At 43.8% G+C, this 20,798-nt stretch overlaps 1 protein-coding gene across 2 annotated transcripts in view; it reads right to left on the reverse strand.

Moving 5' to 3' along the window:
• Nucleotides 1-3,769: 3,769 nt before the first annotated feature.
• The window catches only part of lonrf1 (LON peptidase N-terminal domain and ring finger 1), a 28,543-nt gene continuing 11,514 nt past the window's right edge, over nucleotides 3,770-20,798 (reverse strand). For both annotated transcript variants that reach the window (XM_079499682.1, XM_079499681.1), the window contains exons 4-12: nucleotides 19,423-19,641; nucleotides 18,413-18,635; nucleotides 17,776-17,875; nucleotides 16,482-16,596; nucleotides 14,831-14,952; nucleotides 13,742-13,900; nucleotides 11,513-11,675; nucleotides 10,120-10,272; nucleotides 3,770-4,445 (exon numbers count right to left, since the gene is read on the reverse strand). In XM_079499682.1, coding sequence (XP_079355808.1) covers nucleotides 4,287-4,445; nucleotides 10,120-10,272; nucleotides 11,513-11,675; nucleotides 13,742-13,900; nucleotides 14,831-14,952; nucleotides 16,482-16,596; nucleotides 17,776-17,875; nucleotides 18,413-18,635; nucleotides 19,423-19,641 — 1,413 coding nt within the window. In that variant the 3' untranslated portion in view covers nucleotides 3,770-4,286. The remainder of the gene's footprint in view (nucleotides 4,446-10,119; nucleotides 10,273-11,512; nucleotides 11,676-13,741; nucleotides 13,901-14,830; nucleotides 14,953-16,481; nucleotides 16,597-17,775; nucleotides 17,876-18,412; nucleotides 18,636-19,422; nucleotides 19,642-20,798) is intronic.

The following is a 20,798-nucleotide window of genomic DNA, read 5'->3' on the forward strand; positions in this document are numbered from 1 at the left end:
GGACCCTTGTAGATCTTTAACTCAAGAGTGTAAAATGAAACCAAATGGACGGACCCATACGGGTCCATTTGGTTTAATGTTACGCTCTACAAATTATTGTTAAACATCTGCATTACTTAAATTACAATAAGTCTAAACAATTAGAGAATGTAGATTTGTTTTAAATATTTTCATCAACGTCTGTTATCTCATATGTTTTCACCATCAATACAGCATGTGGAATTGTGGACAAAATCTTATCCAACGACAAGGAAATATTCAACGTTTTGGGTCCGAGAGGCTAAATGTCATCAAATGGCGGTCTGTGGCTCAAATGCCAATAATGGGCCTTGATATGAAACGGGTTGAAAACCACTGTCTTGCACAATGAATACATTGAGACTGGATTGAAAAAGAAGTCAGGATTTATTATTTAAAAAATGTCTTCAATTTGTCCTTTTTTCTTTATTACAACGGAACAGTGTGTGTGCGTTGAACTATAGGTGACCTGGATCAACAAACAAAACATACTCATTTCTATGGCAACAGGAATGGTATAACCAACCTAACAAGTCCTGCTGTTTAAATAATATAATAATTAAGAAATGATATATAAGGCAAAAACAATTCCCCGCTGGCTCAAGCACCCATTGTAGTCTTTGTTCTCCTAAGTATGTACCTTTTAATCCATCGCCACTAGGGGGCGCCAAAAGGCCCAGACCGCCACCATATATATATTTTTTTATTTTTTTTACCATGTTATAAAACACGAAAAACACGTCCTTGGCGCTCCAGGACATCATGAAAAAGAAGTTAAATAAGTCCTTGGCGATGGATGAGTTTTAATGAAGAATGGAAACACTGGTTTCCTCAACTTTCCTGACATGATGTACAGCAGTGGTTCCCAAACCTTTTCATGTCAAGGACCCCCAAATTGACACTAATTAGCCCCGCGGACCCCCATTTGAAAAGATATGCCAGGGACCCTCATAAGAGAAGATTTTTATGTCTCTAGCAGTGATTTTCAACCCGTTTAATTTCAAGGACCCCCCGGTTTAACATGCATTAGTCTACGAACCCCCATTTAATGGCATTTCTATCTCTGGGACCCCCGATTTATATTGTAAAATCAATGCTAATTTAACTCTGACCCGTTAGGGTCCATTTGGTTCCATTTGTACACTCTCTGAGTTACAGACCCGATAAGGATCCATTTGGTTCCAAACTATCATTTAGCTGGGGACCCCCTGGAACTCCCTCAAGTACCCCTGGGGGTCCCCGGACCCCACTTTGGGAACCACTGATGTACAGTACAATAGCATATTACTCATTTCCTTTTTTGATTTGTCATCGTATTGCAAGTCCCCTTCATTTATTATTTACACGGTTATTAAAAAAGAGAAAATCTTAAATTACTATTAACATTGGATTAAAGGACCACTTCTTCACCACTTTTCAACCCATCTTCATATAATTGGTCCTCACTAATGTTCATGATAAAATAGCACCATTTCTTTCCTACTCAGTCATAGGAGGGCTGTGGGCAGTTCAGAAACTGTCCACCAGTGACATCATCGTTAGGCAGATTTCTTTTTTAAACAAGGTTTAAATATATATATTTTTTTAGATTTTTATTATCATGAGAACGATGGCTGCTATTATCGTATTGCAACTTTTCAGGAATAGAAAGTCTGCAGTTTTTATTAGCTTGGATTCCCCATCGATGATGTCACTGGTGGACGGGTTTCTGAACTGCCCACAGCCCTCCCATGAGACATAGACAGAGTAGGGGAAAAAATGGTGGCATTTTATCATGAACATTCGTGAGGACCAATTATATGAAGGCAAGTTGAAAAGTGGTGAAGTGAAGTCCTTTTAAGTGCTAGCTGGAACTTTTGGCTCCAAACCTATGCTAACACATGTTTAGAGAGCCATCTCAAATCTGCAATACCTGCATTTCCACTGCAATCATCAATCATCAAGCGTCAATGTACAAGGATCTACATTTTACAACATAATAATTATTTTGGAAGTTTTGGATTAGAAGCCATGACTGGTTTGTCAGTGTCAACGCACAGATCATGAGGCCACTACTACTCCTCCATTAGGTTCACTGAAGACACAATGGCTTCCATCGGGGGTCTTCAATTCAATGCTTTTCAGGCCAAGGAGGACCCCTTAGCTGAGAGAGAGATATATAGATGTTGTAATGAATTCTAACACACAGATATTTGGGGGAGTGGGCTCCATGTAGTAACTGTGAGGACTCCCTAGGGGCCCCGGACCCCCTAGCTTACTGTTTCGTTGCTGTCGGGAGGAAACCTCATAACTCCATTTTTGAGGTTTTTGATTTTTTCTTTTGGCATAAATCAGTGCTATTGAACACCCTTTACGTCTGTGTTCGAAAATAGTGAACCAATGGAAAGTAGTAAAAAGTGCCGCAACTAACTCCACCACCTCTTCCCCTCTCATGGAAGTAATTGACAATATATAAAGTCATTAAAGTATTGCTTTGTTTTAAAAATATAAGGTTTTCTTTATTTCTTGAAAAATGTATATTTTTCATTTCCTGAAAAATGTATATTTTTCATTTCCTGAAAAATGAACATTTTGGAGTTATGAGGTTTCCTCCCGACAGCAGTAGTTTGGAAGAAACTGAACATGTAAAACCGTGTGGCTCGGCTCATAAGTGAATGGTTCACAGCATTATACCTGTAAGTGCTTGATAGAGGCTCAGTGCTCATCTTTTAGTTCTCCTGCCAGCCTATTTTCTAACACAATTGTTTTCCAGATTGGATCCCCGTCTTCAAAATAACCCCTAAGAATCTCAATCACTTCTATATGTCCAATCGATTGCTTCGCTCCTGATTATCCTGTCTAGCAACGCAGCGCAGAACAAGTCGATACAGGAAATTGCCTTGACAACGATCAATTTAGTATTGAGAGAGATGTGTTCAAAATCAACAGTGTGAATAGTGAAAACAAACAATAATAAAATACACATTAAGTGGGCCACCAAGATACAAAATGAGAACTGAGACCTTATTTAACTCCAGTCATTTATAATATACATTATTGGCAACACACTGCAAGCCCCAACTGATTCAGAACCTGATGTGTGCCTTGGCAACCGTGGCAACAATTGAGTACCACAGACGAATAACAGTCTAAGTCCACACTATTGATCCATAATATATAAATGATAGATAAGGGTTCAGGACAACGAGGCCTTTTCGTGGAGGGGTCAGTCTGAAATTTGGACTTAGACTGTTTTTCGTCTGTGGTACTCAATTTATTAATTCAATCAATCCTAATTGATGATTCATGGATGAGTGCTGAATAAAAAGCTGTTGAATAAAATGATGTCACACAAGATAAAGACCGTTTCTGACGTGCACCCAACAAAGCAACAGTTTTATCAGAATATAAATAAATACACCTGCAGTTATGTCAATAAATAGACAGGGAGAAGGCAAGGCCGGGGATCAACTTGACTGCAAGTGCCGGAGCCAAACATCAACTTATGTAGGCGGCGGGATCTGCCATTCCAACATGTGTGCAAAGCTACTGAAATCAACCATGATAGTATGAGACGATTTCCACTTTACTCCTGACTAGTATTTACAGTATGAGATTTACTGTATATGTCCAGTATCATTAAGAAAAAGGCTTCATCCTGAACGGTGAAACCGCCACAACTACCACATTAGTAATCGCTGTTGGATGCAATCTCCCCACCGGGGATGGGATCAGTACAGGAGATACCACTGCCTCATTATAAAATCACACGTTCATTTAACACCCATTTAATTCCAATCAATGTTGTACACCTCAGAGATAATTGAACACGGGGATTTCACCGTGTATGGAATTCAACAGCAGCTCGTTTCACGGACAAAACAAAACAAAATCTATCCACGCTGCTGTTGAACTAAGAACAGGTGTCACTTGTTTCCCCGAGGCGTTTCTTTCATCTCCTGTGTTGTCGAACATCGGCTGCACACGTTGGTATTTCAGCGCTTCTCTGATGTTGCCTTTCTGACATAAAAAATAAAAAAAAGAGAACGTTTTATCTGTACCTTTGCTCAGCGCGCTGAGTGAGTGAGAGCTCAACAAAGCTGAAGGAAGCTGCAACACGAGAATGGAATTCGGCAGTAAACACGGACAGTTGGCGAAGACTTATTATTATTTTTTTTTTTAAGAAGGTCGGCTCAATGTCGTTGCAAAAATGTTTCCGAAGAGGATTTCGCCCTGGGAGGCTGGCCAATGGCCATGAGGGAGGAGGGAGGGAGGGAGGTCGGAAGCCCTTAATCGTCGGGGATACTTTGCAGGTAGGTGAGGATGTGCTGGATCTTGACCAGGCGCTCTCGCAGAGACGTCATGGAGAGGACCGACAGCTGGTAGCGCGGGTCAATAGGCAGGACGGCCAGCAGCCACCAGCAGCAGGCTGGGCCGTTAGGAGTAGCCTGGAGGAGGAGAGGAACAGTATGAGATGGATGAGATGGATCAGAGATTAAAATAGGGTGCATTTTGCATCCCGAAACGCAGTGTATAGTTAAGGGGCGCAATAAAACAACGACCTCTGCATCCACGGGATGCACTACTGTACTACTGTACTGTTTTTTATTCTAGTTTATTTAGCTAGCTTTAGTTATAATAATCATTTCTTCTTCTGTTTTCTACGTGAATATAACCACATTCTAACCATATAAAATGAAATGGGAGTTAAATGCTGCAATTTGTAAAAAAAAAAAAAAAAAAAAAGAGAGAGAGAGAGAGAAAAAGAAAAAGGCAAAATATGACTCCTAACGTCGTTGAAGTGGGACTCCTAAAATGTCCCGGGGACTAAAAGACCATCCCTGCATCCCGGGACACATTGCATTGAAAACCTATTTACATCACTGATTTCTTTTTTTCAAGAGTTAAAGATCTATAAGGGTCCATTTGGTTACCAACTCTCCATCATTTAGCTGCATGGGGACCACCTGGAACCGCCTCAAGGACCACATGGTGGTCCCCGGACCACTGGTTGAAAACCACTGTTTTAAAGTATCAAAACTACCAAATTTAAAAGGACCTTTGTCGTCATATAATTGGTCCTCGTTAATGCCTCATATAAGATGGCACCATTTCTGTCCATTCAGTGTGTGTTTCAGAAGAGGACTGTGGACCGTTCAGCACCTGCCAACCAGTGACTTAATTGTTGTCACACATGTTTTTATTTTACAAATGGCTTCTATTTCAACTATTTCCAGGAAGAGAAAGGCTGTGCTGTCGTTTCTAGCGGCTTAGAATCCCCATTAATTAGTAGGCACTGAGGTATCTTAACCCATTCTGGGCGGGAACCCCTTTTGGTGTTAGCATTATGTTATGCTTTAGCTATTGAAAAATAGCAGATCTACAAGCTCATAGCGCGCCACCGAGTGGCGCGCTACGAGCTTGTGGGTCTGCTATTTTTGAAAAATCGTTAAAATGTGGCACAAATCATTGAATATATATTTCATGTTTAACTAAAATATTTGCTTCTGGGGGGTCCCTGGAACTACATATTTTGAGATGGGGGTCCGTGGCCCAATAGAGATAATTCTGGGGGTCCTTGACATGAAAAAGGTTGAGCACCACTGACATAGAAACATAGGTTTTTCAGAAAAATGTTAGGATTTAGAAGCCTTTTTTTTTAATCGACCTCAGTTCAAAATGGGTTAACTGTTCATAGTCCATCAATGCCATCTCATAATAATGAGCATCAGTGAAGACCAATTATGTAAAGATAAGGTTGACTCGTGGCATCTGTCAGAGGCCCCGGTTCTGTATAGCGAGTCACTATGTCAACGCAAGTGTCCGCGTGTGGCAAAGGAACAGATAGGCCACCTAAAATGAACATTAATTGGAGCGGTGCATAATAAAGGCGCGTCAGTGACTCTTTCGGTGTGGCACGGCGTTTTACATTCACACATGGCCAGCGGCTTGCCTCTTGTGTATGTGCGTGCGTGTACATTCATGCATTGCATTGTGGGTAACAGCAGTGGTGGAAAGTAACTAAGTACATTTACTTAACCGTTTGGCCCGCCAGGATTAATTAAAGAATGATTACTATATGCCAGAATATTCCCCCCCCCGTTCGACCCTTATTTCGAAAATCCAAAACACCACGACTGGAACCGGATGCTGACATAATGGTGTGTGCTTTGTCGGATTAGGTGTTGATCTCTCGCTAGCCGATGAGAAGTACAGGCCAGCGCCATTACAGCGACCGCTAGGCTCCGTGCAATAAGCGCTGTTTTGACCAGAAATGCCGCCTGGGACGGGGAATTGGAGATTAAAAGCAACTGAAAGCGTGTGGGTGCACGTGCAAATCAAGACGGCGCAGTCCAGTGTTATGGCTAACGACAGATAGCCATCTGAAGCTAATGTGAGTAGCCTTTCCACTAGATCGGATCAAAACATTTATACAACTGGATAAACGTAACTTTATTGGCGCTTGCCGCATTAATGTAGGTTACGTTTTTTGTGTTAAATACTGTACAGTAACTCAAATTATCCCTCAAACTTTACAGTTTGAGGGATTTGTACTTTACTTGAGTATTTCCAATACTTTTACTTCTACTCCACTACATCTTAGTTCCAAATATTGTACTTTTACTCCACACTCTACATTTTAGTTATTATTAGTTACTTTGTAGATTTTGACTATTTTTACAAATCATACAGTAAGCGATATATACATTTCGGCAATTTGAAAATACCCGATCTGTAAGCTCACAATGCGCCGCGATGCGATGCATTGTGAACTTGAAGATCTGCTATTTTCAAAAGATTTGTATACATTTGAAAACTTTGAGATGAGACATTCTACACAATGAGTACTTTTAACCGCCAATTCTTTTGTACTTTTACTAAAGTACATTTGACTTGTTTAACGGACTGTGTATTTCTATATTGCAGTATTGATACTTTTAACTTATGTGTTACACATTTGAGTACAGGAGAAGGAGAGAATGTCCGCACACTTGAGTAGCTCCCACTGGAATTTTATTTAATGAAGACAACGTTTTTTACGATTTTTCAAAAATAGCAGATCTACAAGTTCATAGCGCGCCACTCGGTGGCGCGCTATGAACTTGTAGATCTGCTATTTTTCAATAGCTAAAGTATAACATAATGCTTAGTTAAAACACCAAAAGGGGTTCCCGCCCAAAATGGGTTAAGGGACACAATAAAACAACGACCTCTGCATCCACGGGATGCACTACTGTACTGTTTTTTATTCAAGTTTATTTTGCTAGCTTTAGTTATAATATTATAATTTCTTCTTCTGTTTTCTACGTGAATATAACCACATTATAACCATATAAAATGAAATGGGAGTTAAATGCTGCAATTTGTAAAAAAAAGAAAAAAAAAAGAAAAAGAGAAAAAGGCAAAATATGACTCCTAACATCGTTGAAGTGGGACTCCTAAAATGTCCCGGGGACTTATCTAAAAGACCATCCCTGCATGGGTCTGCATCCTTGCAGACCCATGTTGTGGGTCTTCGTCAGGTATATGAGGACAACAACATAACACGTTTGAGTACCTTTTCCACCACTGGTGAATGCAGCACGCTTTGCATGGGGGGGGTTTGGGACTAGTTCTTATGCCACCGTTGTGACGCAACGTGGTCAGGGAGATTAGCACACATAATGGTCTTTAGCCTACATTGCTGCCAATAGACGCCACCCACTGACCGGGCCTCTCTATTCCACCGTGCTGGTGGAAGCAAGGGAAGCCGTAATCCCTTTAGACAACTGGATTAGCACTGCTGCGTCCCGCGTGGGGGGGGGGGGGGGGGGGGGGGGGGGGGGGGGGGGAAGCCTGCCGGGCCGCACGACAAAACAGACTGAGGGATGTCATCACAAAACGTTTGGTCTTCAACCAGCCAAAATTCTCACATGTCTCCCCCCTGCTCCGCTCCCTGCACTGGCTCCCGGTCGCTGCCCGCACAGAATACAAAACTCTGATGCTGGCATTTAAAGCAACCAAAGGTATGGCTCCCCCATATCTTGCCAGCATGATTGAACCCTACAAACCCTCCCGCGCACTCAGATCAGCCAACGCAGGGAAGCTGGAAGTACCCTCACTAAAAACGCCGGGACAACGCTCCACACGTCCCAAACTCTTCTCTCTTCTGGCCCCAAAACTGTGGAATGCACTTCCCGTTGCAATCAGAACTGCAGCATCACTCCCGATCTTCCGCCGTAGTCTGAAAACCCACCTTTTCAGACTCCATCATGGCCCATAGCACTTACCCTACCCCCTTAGACAGCACTTCTTAGACTCATATAGCATTTGAAACAGACTTATAGCATGTCATGTAGACAGCACAGTAAGTGCATTGTATGTAGTCATAGCACTTCATAGTATATATGTACAGCATAGTATAGCATATATGTATAGTTTATATGTATAGTGTCATTATATAGATATGTTCTAGTTATAGTTTATATGTATAGTGTCATTATATAGATATGTTCTAGTTACGTTCTTAGCTTACGCATGTTTCGCGATAAATGCATTTTACATATGTGATGTATTCCCATGCTTTTTGTTCTTGCTTAATGTAAGTCGCTCTGGATTAAGAGCGTCTGCTAAATGCCTAAATTGTAAATTGTAAAACACTGTCTCCTCACAGTGGCCGTAAAAAAAGCCGTATCACGTATCAGTATTTCTACTGGTCAACTAAGATGTTAAGGCCGCCTGGACAGCGGTAGAGATATTAAGCTTTGATCTTTCGTGTAATGCTTCTTGCTAACTCACAACTGCCAGAGTTTCTCTTGAACAGGAGTTTTTAGCTACTCTTTCAAGACCCACAGAATATTTTGTATGACGATGTAAACACCAAATATCTCAAACGAAAGAACTACTTTCATCTGGGGGGAATAAAAAAGTGTCACCGCGATTGTTCCGTTCTTTAGTTATTGGCAGTTGAATATACCCAGGGTCTACAGCAAGGGTGGACACACTATTTTGACTTTTAAAAATGACCAGCGCAACAAAATCTACCAACCCAAAACTGCGCCTAACACTCTTGATGTAATCATTGTGGGTTTTGCCTACTATAGTAGCCGTGAAGTGAGCTGACAGGCCCTTCCTGGTGTCAGTCAATCAAGTATCCTTAATTCAAGTGGCAGATGCCAAAAAGAGTTTTAATTTTTATTTTTTTAGAGGCATGTTCATGTGGTCTAACTGCACAGCCTTTGTGATCTACTGGTAGATCACAATATTTTTGGGCATCCCTGGTCTACAGCCTATTCCATACAAACCGGTTCAAATAAATAACATCATTACACAGTTTACACAGTAGTTTACGAGTGTGCTCCCCCGGGGTCAGGTCGACTGGTCTCGTAGCAAAGACTGATGGAACTCGAAGGATAGACGGCGTGCGTGTGTCCTTGTTTTGCCTGCCTCTCCTCCCCGTCTCTCCATTTCTCTCCCCCGACACGGTCGAGGCAGATGGCGGCCGCCCACCCTAGAGTCGTGTTCTGCTTGACGTTTCTTCCCGAAGGGGGAGTTTTTTCGTTACCACTGTCGCAATATTGCTCGCTCTGGGGGTGGATTTTTGTCGGTTTGCAAAACACCGACAGAGCTTTGTCGCTCTATATGTAAAGTGTCTTAAGACAACTTGTTGTGATTTGACACTTGAATAAAAATTGAATTGAATTGAATTGAATTGAATTGTCCAGTCAGTGTTAACCCATTTTGGGCGGGAACCCCTTTTGGTGTTTTAAACATTATGTTATAATTTAGCTATTGAAAAATAGCAGATCTACAAGCTCATAGCACGCCACCGAGTGGCGCGCTACGAGCTTGTAGGTCTGCTATTTTTGAAAAAATCGTGAAAATGTGGCGCAAATCTTTGAATAAATATTCTTTCAGAGCGAACGTTTTTAACTCAAATCTTTGCTTCTGGGACAACATATTTTCTTCCTGGAACAACATATTTTCAGATGGGGGTCGGTGGCCAATTACATATTATTTTTGGGGGTCCTTGACATGAAACTGTTTGAGAACCACTGACATAGAAACATAGGGTTTTTCAGAAAACTGCACAGGATTTAGAAGACATTTGTAGAATCAGGTCAAAATGGGTTTTTAAGGTACCTGAATGTCGGCCTCCCTCTCCGGCATGGCTCCAAAGTGCTGCAGGATCTGGTTGTGGAAGCGGACCTTGAGGCTGTGGAACCAGACGCGCGCCTGCTCGTACACGGCGTCGTGCAGCCCCTGCAGTCCCAGCAGCTCCGCCTCGTCCTCCACCTGATTGGCCCAGCCCGCCGCCAATCAACATCATTTCACATAAGTATCATCGATGATTTCTTAGAATGTACAGTTTAGGTCAACGGTAATTTTAAAGGCCTGAGAGTGTTACGGAAATGTACGAATTTGCTCAAATGCTGACATGCTGTACATCTGTACTAGTGTTGATTTTGACAATGAATTTTGAATAGAGGGTATGCGTGTGACATCATCATCAAACCAGGAAGTTATGCAGGAATGCCTACTGAGTGGCTGAAAACTACTTTCTGGCCTTGACAGCCCATACATCCACACAGAAAAGTCATATCTAATTGCATTAAACGACATTAAACAATGTTAAACTCACTTTGCCTGTCACTTTGCCACTCGATTTTCCATTCACTTTATGCATGCGCATACCCCTCCATTTCAGGGGTTTTCAACAGATTTTGACCCATGCAGGGACCACCATCCTGACTAATGAGCAACCTGGGGACCACCACAGTTGTGTCGGGTGGGTCCATATAGACCCACCGCGCAGCACAGAGTGCGTGCCGCGCTATGAGCTTGTAGATCTGCTATTTTTCAATAGCTAAAGTATAACATAATACTTACAACACCAAAAGGGGTTCCCGTCCAGAATGGGTTAAAATGTTTTAACCCATTTTGGGCGGGAACCCCTTTTGGTGTTAGCATTATGTTTGCTATCTAAAAATAGCAGATCTACAAGCTCATAGCGCGCCACCGAGTGGCGCGCTACGAGCTTGTAGGTCTGCTATTTTTTAAAAATCGAAGAACGACTGACATAGAAACATAGCTTTTTCAGAAAACTGACAGGATGTAGAAGACATTATTAGAATCTGATCTCAGGTCAAAATGGGTTAAAACACCAAAAGGGGTTCCCGTCCAGAATGGGTTAAAATGTTTTAAAATAGTAAAAAAAATGGCAAATGAGTTTAGGGATAATGGGTAAAGGGTGGTGCGAGATAGGGATGGAAGTGTTTAAATGGTAGGATTTATTTTATCTTTTAGTCCTCTTGTCCTGTTTTACTGTTCACTTCTGTAGGGCTGACCTACGTACATTTCACTGCATTTTAAAGATACGTTTTTAAAAATGTATGTGACAAATAAAGATTGATTGATTGATTGATTGATTGATAGAGCCCCAAGTCTTTGCCAAATGTGTTCAGAGACACATTTTGTCCCGCCTGCGTAGTACGGACATATTGACGGTCCCCGTGTAGTGTATACCCGTCCTTACCCGGGTGTCCTCCAGGTGCTGGATGTCTGCGGTGCTGTAGCCGTCGCGCGTCCCTCGGGACACCACCTGGAACCGCTTCCCGCCCACCGTGTCCACCACGGAGCGCCCGTCAGGGAGGAAGTGCACCGAGCGGATGATCAGCATGCAGCCGTGGTCCACGAACCTGGAGACAAGAGAGAGAGAGAGAGAGACAAGGGTTACAGTCAGAGAGTACCAGGAGGGGGTTCTCATCCTGGGGAGTGGGGTCGCCAAATCATTTTGGGGGGTCCCCAAATAAATATTAATTAAAAAGATTTTTTTTGGTTGGAAAATGGAAATTAATTAATTCTCTGCCAGCTAGCTGTTAGCATTAATGAAGTTCCCTTTAATCCATTTAGGCCTGACCTCGAAATTAAAAAAATAAATCTTCTAAATCCTCCAGTTTTCGGAAATAAATATTTTCACGATTTTTCAAAAATAGCAGACCTACAAGCTCGTAGCGCGCCACTCGGTGGCGCGCTATGAGCATGCAGATGTTACGTCCCATAGCTGGTGGTGACGGAAGCGTTGCCATAGCAACCGGATCAATGTTAAAAGCTGCCGTGGGGCTCAACCATTATATACACGGAGTAAACGTTGGGGTCCGTATATATATATATATATATATATATATATATATATACGGACCTAGCAAATAACGTCCCATAGCTGGCGGGGTACGTATATATATATACGGACTTGACAGGAAAATAATTATGAGTCTACACATAAAATACACATAGTACATGCATAAACCTTTCCTTAATGATTATCTCTGGGTTTCAGCATTTATTTATGATGTATTTTCTCTATTATTAAGGTTATTGTAGCGGTTAATTTGTATCGGGGGGGGGGGGGGGCCTCGAGACGTGGCCAAAGCATTTCCGTGCATGACTCATTAGCTGGATAATTCAACATTACTGTGGCAAAATAAATAGCGTGCGTGCGTGTGTGCATGTGCGTGTGTGTGCGTACCATGCGTGTTAATTTTAATAACTTGAGTTCCGTAACAATAATAAATGGTTCAGAGTTTAACCCATTCTGACCTGAGAAATGTCTTCTACATCCTGACAGTTTTCTGAAAAGGCTATGTTTCTGTGTCAGTCGATTTTTCAGAAATAGCAGACCTACAAGCTCATAGCGCGCCACTCGGTGGCGCGCTATGAGCTTGTAGATCTGCTATTTTTCAATAGCTAAAGCATAACATGATGCTGACACCAAAAGGGGTTCCCGCCCAAAATGGGTTAAGTAGTAATTTGACAGTCAAACGCCGCCAGCTGTAAGGCCACACGAAGGTTCACACACAACAGTAAATAAATAATGTGCTGTCATAAGTATTTTTTCTTATTGTTATTCGGTGCATAAACAAACAAGAGTGCAATTATAAATAACTCGGGGGAACCTGTCGAGGATATTACAATTACATTGTTACTTTTTATAAATGCTCGGTCCAAAGCTTTCACAGATTAACCCATTCGGGGCGGGAAAATAGCAGATCTACAAGCTTGTAGATCTGCTATTTTTTTTAAATCGTGAAAATGTGGCACGCATCTTTGAATATACAGTATATTCTTTCAGAGGGAACGTATTTAACTCAAATCTCCCCTAAACAACATATTTTCAGATGGGGGTCGGCGGCCAATTTCATATATATTTTCAGGGTCCTTGAAATGAAATAGTTTGAGAACCACTGACATAGAACCATAGGGTTTGTCAGAAAACTGTCATGAGTAGAATCGTCCTCAGGTCTAAACGGGTTAACCCATTCAGGCCTGACGTCGAAATTAAAAAAAAAAGTTTTCTAAATCATGACAATTTTCGGAAAGATTTGAGGCATATTTTAACAATTTTTCAAAAATAGCAGATCTACAAGTTCATAGCGCGCCACTCGGTGGCGCGCTATGAACTTGTAGATCTGCTATTTTTCAATAGCTAAATTATACCATAATGTATGTAACCACCAAAAGGGGTTCCTGCTCAAAACGGGTTAATGCAGCTCACCACAACACAATACCTAACATATTGATTCTGAAATCCTGTTCAGTACGATTAGGCTCTTTTCTCACGTTATCCTGTCTAGCAGTTATAGTTTCTAAGAAAGAAATTATCCTGGACAAAAAGCTAAAAGAAAAAAAAGAGCATCGTTTGCAGAACAGAAAAAGTGCTGTGTGTGCGTGTGTGTGTGTGTGCGTGTCGTCGTAGCGTATATACCCTTTCTCCGGATCGCTGATGCACATCCCAAACGTGCGCGTGCCCGTGTCCATGCAGCGGCGGATCATCAGGCGGTAGCGCGGCTCGAAGACGTGCAGGGGGCAAGGCACGGTGGGGTACGCCATGGTGCACACGAAGATAGGCACGTTCTTCCTCAGACTAGACCCCGAGTGGAGAGAACAGACCACAGACCGAGCGAGAGAGATGTTAACGTTTTGAGTCTGACCCCCTTTTTCATAGCAGAAATGTTTTAGCCAAAGCAAAAGGAAAGCATCTTCTGCGTCATTTATTCTTGACCCATTTTGACCTGAGATCAGATTCTAAAAATGTCTTCTACATCCTGACGGTTTTCTGAAAAAGCTATGTTTCTTTTTTTTTATAAAGTATATTTATTGGTTTTTTAACAAACTTAAAGACAACAAACAGACATTACACAACATGAAAAAGCTATGTTTCTATCGTTCTGTCGTTCTTCGATTTTTCAAAAATAGCAGACCTACAAGCTACGAGCTTGTAGATCTGCTATTTTTCAATAGCTAAAGCATAACATAATGCTAACACCAAAAGGGGTTCCCGCCCAAAATTGGGTTAAGATTCTTGCATTGGCTATTCAAAGATCTCAAGATAATACAAACTCACGGCTTGTACATCTGCTGATTTTGAGCATCCGTAGAATCGGCCTCAGGTTTTTAACCCATTCTGGGCGGGAACTCCTTTTGGTTGTTTCAAGCGTTATACTTTAGCTATTGAAAAATAGCGGCGACCGAGTGGCGAGTGGCGCGCTCGTAGGTCTGCCATTTTTGAAAAATCGTGAACATGTGTGCTTCTGGGGAGGTCCCTGGAACAACATATTTTCAGATGGGGGTCGGCGACCAATTACATATAATTCTAGGGGTCCTTGACATGAAATAGTTTGAGTACCACCGACATAGAAACATGAGGTTTTTAACATAGATATTTGTAGAAGCGATGGTAGGTCTAAATCGGTTAATGCGTCAAAAAAAGCTAAATAAAAAAAACATTTGAATCAAGAGTGAGAGAGAGAGACAGAGAGAGAGAGAGAGAGAGAGAGAGAGAGGTATCACTCACTCTGAAAGCTCCCGGTGCTCATCCTGGTGAATCTTAGTCCTCTGTTCATGCTCCTGCCTTAAATATTGCTTGATAAGTTGGTCCAGGACGCGTGTCACCGTGTACTTCCTGGATGCTAGATACTGGAGAGAACAACAAGGTAGAAGAACTCAGTATCAGTTACGTTTACGCACAACACAACTCACTACACACAGTGTTCTGAGAAGACAACTGAACGTATAGGTGTTCCAGGTTTAACCCATTTCGACCTGAGGCCGATTCTACAAATGCCTTCTAAAGTTTTCTGGGGAAAAAAAACATGTTTCTATGTCAGTCGTTCTCAAACATTTTCATGTCAAGGAGCCCCAGAATGATGGCCCACATTTTCAAGATTTTTCAAAAATAGCAGGCCTACAAGCTCGTAGGCGCTATGAGCTTGTAGATCTGCTATTTTTCGATAGCTAAAGTATAACATAATGCTTAAAACACCAAAAGGGGTTCCCACCCAAAATTAAATAAAATGGGTTAGGATTGGAACAATCAAACTAGTGCTGCTACGATTCTTGCTCAAATGTGAATCTCCATAAGAATTGAGATCACGATTCTATGAAAATATTTATTGTTCATTAGTCTGTAGTTGCTGAACATTACTACATAAAAAATGTGGCACCTCCTGGAGCCATAACTACTGTGGCTTTTAAACAGACAGCATGCTTGACTTAAACCTCTCTTTAAAGTCTCTCTCTTGTAGCAAAAGAAAACATTATTAAGAGTAACTAAAATGAATTGGACAGCCAACTACAGTGCTGCACCATTCTTCACAAAATGAGATTGCATAGTTGTCTGAAATGTAGCTCGCTACCTTTTTTGTGCAGGAGCACTCTAGCAAACTGGTGTCTTACTTCTTTCAGGCTGTCTTTGCAGAGGGGACATTGCAGTGTGTGGTCTCTATCTTACCTCTTTCAGGCTGTCTTTGCAGAGGGGACATTGCAGTGTGTGGTCTCTAACTTACCTCTTTCAGGCTGTCTTTGCAGAGGGGACATTGCAGTGTGTGGTCTCTATCTAACCTCTTTCAGGCTGTCTTTGCAGAGGGGACATTGCAGTGTGTGGTCTCTATCTCACCTCTTTCAGGCTGTCTTTGCAGAGGGGACATTGCAGTGTGTGGTCTCTATCTTACCTCTTTCAGGCTGTCTTTGCAGAGGGGACATTGCAGTGTGTGGTCTCTATCTAACCTCTTTCAGGCTGTCTTTGCAGAGGGGACATTGCAGTGTGTGGTCTCTATCTTACCTCTTTCAGGCTGTCTTTGCAGAGGGGACATTGCAGTGTGTGGTCTCTATCTAACCTCTTTCAGGCTGTCTTTGCAGAGGGGACATTGCAGTGTGTGGTCTCTATCTCACCTCTTTCAGGCTGTCTTTGCAGAGGGGACACAGCAGTGTGTGGTCTCTATCTTACCTCTTTCAGGCTGTCTTTGCAGAGGGGACATTGCAGTGTGTGGTCTCTATCTTACCTCTTTCAGGCTGTCTTTGCAGAGGGGACATTGCAGTGTGTGGTCTCTATCTTACCTCATTCAGGCTGTCTTTGCAGAGGGGACATTGCAGTGTGTGGTCTCTATCTCACCTCTTTCAGGCTGTCTTTGCAGAGGGGACACAGCAGTGTGTGGTCTCTATCTCACCTCTTTCAGGCTGTCTTTGCAGAGGGGACACAGCAGTGTGTGGTCCAAGCAGCGTTCAAGACAGGTCTTGCAGAAGGTGTGGCCACACGGCGTCGTCACCGGCTCATAGAACAGCCTGGAATGTTCAGAAAGTCACTACCGTAAGCTGATGAGAGGTACAGGCCGGCGCCATTACTGCGACCGCTAGGCTCCGTGCAATAAGCGCTGTTTTGACCAGAAATGCCGCCTGGGACAGCAGATTTTTACGGCTCTAGCAGTGATTCTCAACCCGTTTAATTTCAAGGACCCCCAGTTTGACATGCATTAGGCCTCGGGACCCCCCCCATTTAATGGCATTTCTATCTCTGGGACCCCAATTTATATTGTAAAATCACTGTTAATTTACAGAACCATAAGGGTCCATTTGGTTCCAAACTATTATTTAGCTGGGGACCCCCTGGAACTCCCCCAAGGCCCCCTGGGCCGGGGTCCCTGGATCCCACTTTGGGAACCACTGATATAGGGTTTGAAGCGGTTAAACGTCAACTGAAGTGAGTGAGTGAGTGAGTGCGTGCGTGCGTGCGTGCGTGCGTGAGTGAGTGCGTGCGTGCGTGCGTGCGTGCGTGCGTGCGTGAGTGAGTGCGTGCGTGCGTGCGTGAGTGAGTGAGTGAGTGAGTGCGTGCGTGCGTGAGTGAGTGAGTGCGTGCGTGCGTGAGTGAGTGAGTGAGTGAGTGAGTGCGTGCGTGAGTGAGTGAGTGAGTGAGTGCGTGAGTGAGTGCGTGCGTGCGTGCGTGAGTGAGTGAGTGAGTGAGTGAGTGCGTGAGTGAGTGAGTGAGTGAGTGAGTGCGTGCGTGCGTGAGTGAGTGCGTGCGTGCGTGAGTGAGTGAGTGAGTGAGTGAGTGCGTGAGTGAGTGAGTGAGTGAGTGCGTGCGTGCGTGCGTGAGTGAGTGAGTGCGTGAGTGAGTGAGTGAGTGCGTGAGTGAGTGAGTGCGTGCGTGAGTGAGTGAGTGCGTGCGTGAGTGCGTGAGTGCGTGCGTGCGTGCGTGCGTGCGTGCGTGCGTGCGTGCGTGCGTGCGTGCGTGCGTGCGTGCGTGCGTGCGTGCGTGCGTGCGTGCGTGCGTGCGTGCGTGCGTGCGTGAGTGAGTGAGTGCGTGCGTGCGTGCGTGCGTGCGTGCGTGCGTGCGTGAGTGAGTGAGTGAGTGAGTGAGTGAGTGAGTGAGTGAGTGAGTGAGTGAGTGCGTGCGTTCGTGCGTGCGTGCGTGCGTGCGTGCGTGCGTGCGTGCGTGCGTGCGTGCGTGCGTGCGTGCGTTCGTACCTCATGCAGAGGGAGCACTCCAAATCATTGGCATCCAACAGGTCCTGGGGAACTGCTCGACAAGCTCTGGCTGCTGCAGCGGGTTGGCAGGAGACACCAGCTACCCCACAGGTCACACAGGGAGGGAGGTGAGAGAGGGTGAAGGTGAAAGAATGTTTAACATCGTAGCCAGACGCAAGCAGAAGCTTCCAAGGTTTTGTTACGGATAGCTCTATCTAATTGTTTAGGTTTGAGAACCAGTGGATGGCTTATACCCGTAGTAGGGATGTCCCGATACACTTTTTTTTTACCACAATTTCTGTGTTAGTCGATACCGAATACCGATACCAGTGTTGTGATCTTGTTTTGTGTTTATAGCTATCTAGCTATATATATACTGTATCTTGTGTTGTGTTTATAGCAGACTCCTCACTCAAATGTGCACTTGCAGTTTGGGCAACTCCAAAGCAAAGTCCACAATCATGCCCCAACATTTTATTTACCTGCCATAGTGTCAACCCCTTAGCTGTGTCGGATCGGTGGTTAGACAGGCATATCCGCCGATACCGATATGACCAAATAAGGGCCGATACCAATACTTTACCGATACAGTATCGGGACATCTCTAACCGGTAGCGTGTCATGGCCGAAGACTTACCTCCTTGCTTTTTTTTGCTGCCTCCGCTGTTCACGACACAGGGTCCCGCGTCCGACGCCGACAGCTTCCTCTTCAGCAGACTCCCCTTCTCCTGATCCCCGAGCTGAGGGGCGGAGCACACTCTCTTTAGCCCCTCCTCCCCACAGCTGAAGCCGCCGTGGGTTCGTAGCGAATGAGCTCGGCTCAGCGCCGGACGCTCCAGGCTCTCGGACCGCCCGGATCTCTGGGGGAAAACAAAGAGAGACGGAGGAGAAAGAAAGATGGTTGATCAGATTCTAAAAATGTCTTCTACATCCTGACAGTTTTCTGAAAAAGCTATGTTTCTATGTCAGTGGTTCTTCGATTTAAAAAAAATAGTAGACCTACAAGCTCGTAGCGCGCCACTCGGTGGCGCGCTATGAGCTTGTAGATCTGCTATTTTTCAATAGCTAAAGCATAACATAATGCTAACACCAAAAAGTGTAATAAGCATGCCGTATAGCAACACTGTTGCATTGAACCGTTTAATTTTAAAGGAGAATTTCAGGCTAGAAGGCTTTCTTACCTTTATTTGTAGTTGTTACGTCCCCACCAAAGATTTGTTATTTTGTGCAAAAGTGCATTATTGGCTATTTCCCCTAATATACGTAAGCCCTCAATGGGAGTTGGGTTTTTGTGCTAAATTCACTTATTTCCATGGAAATAAGTAGTAAAGTGTGCCGCTTGGGATACTATTTACATTATGAAGAGAGGATATATTATACAATTTTTTTTATTTTTGATCGATGGAAATAAGCGAATTAGCACAACACCCCAATGCCCCATTCAATTCAATGCAATTCAATTCATTGAGGGCTTATGGTAGGGGAAATAGCCAATAATGCACTTTTGCAAAAAATAACACCTGAACCTCTTTGGTGGGGACTTAACAACTACAAATAAACGTAAAAGAAAGCCTTCTAGTTTGGAATTCTCCTTTAATTTGCTTTATTCAGACAGGACAGACTAGAGTTGAGTCTCAGCAGGCCTACCTTGTGGTGGTCAGACTCAGGGTAATGGTGTGCCGAAGCAGCACGCACTTGTACTGAGCTCTGGTGCGGAGGAAGAGGCTGGCTCTCGGCCTGGCCGGCGTCGTCAACCACAGGGGTTTTACTCCGCAGGCGAGGAGAGGTGCTCTGTGCTGTTTCCCTCAGGCCGACTTTGACGTTCTCCCCCAACGCCGCCGCAGGTGACAGCAGGCCAAACAGTATCTGTGAAGGTCACTTTGGTTTAGATGTATGTCAATATTATTCCAGTTCGTTGGGGGAAATCCCCCAAAATGTCTTATTTACAATTCGATTCAGAAAGTCAATCCTGGGATTATTCAGCAAACCTTTCTAACAGCGAGAAAGTGCACACCGATCCATGTATAAACGTCAACACCACAAGTAGAGACAATGAATACACCACTAGTAAATATAGCAATGTTGTTGTTTGTTTTGGGGTTTTTTTATCCCACGATTTTGTAACCCATTTTTTACCCTTGTGTCAATTATCTATTGTGATCCTGGGCTCTACACACCCTCCGCCAACCTGGGGAGAGCGACGGACTTGAACTCATGCTTCCTTCATGCATGAGTGTCCAAGTCGCTCCTTTACACCTGACAGGGGGGGAGTTTCCCCGGTTGGACGTAGCGCGTGGAAGGAACACGTTATTCCAACCAGTTCCTTTCCCCTCCATCAGGCGCCCCGGCCCCGGATTGCGGTGGTGGTAGAAAGAAGCAGGAGAGAAGTGGTAGGCGACCGTGTCGTTGTGTGGCTCTGCTGCAAAGTGCTAAGGAAGGTGTTAAGGCGTTGAATTGAACATGGTGGACCCTATTGTAAACAAGTGTAATGCTTAATTGGGTCGTCCACTCACAGTTAACAGCCTTTGTATTGAGTTTGTGCTTGAAATATACTGTAATTCTGCAAACTGTTAATAAATATTTCAATCAATCAAGGCCTCATACACACGTGACGTATCAAACGGATGTTCGGATGTTTGGTCAAACCATGTGACTCCCATTGGAATTGCATTGCGGCAGCCATTAATCACAGACAGAGCACAGAAGAACATTAGTTTGATACGTGTGTATGAGGCCTCAGACAGGCGTTCCTGACAGAAACTTTTTTTTCCCCCTGACAGCCGACAGCTTTTCTTAAATTTAGAATAGATTAGAATAGATAACCGTTGCAGTGCAGGGTGCTTAGGGGCAGCGCTGACAGCTGCTGGTGATTGAATGAGACGAGCCATGTGCGTGCAGTGCCACCGTGCGCTCCGTCCCACGCTGTGTGCCTATAATTATTTACCACGGATATGAGAGCACAGACCTCTGTATTGGATTTCAGAGAGAGTCCCCGGGCCGCCAACCCTCCTAGCAGCCAACCA

The sequence above is a fragment of the Electrona antarctica genome (assembly GCF_951216825.1).
Source record: "Electrona antarctica genome assembly, chromosome: 4".
Taxonomy (NCBI): domain Eukaryota; kingdom Metazoa; phylum Chordata; class Actinopteri; order Myctophiformes; family Myctophidae; genus Electrona; species Electrona antarctica.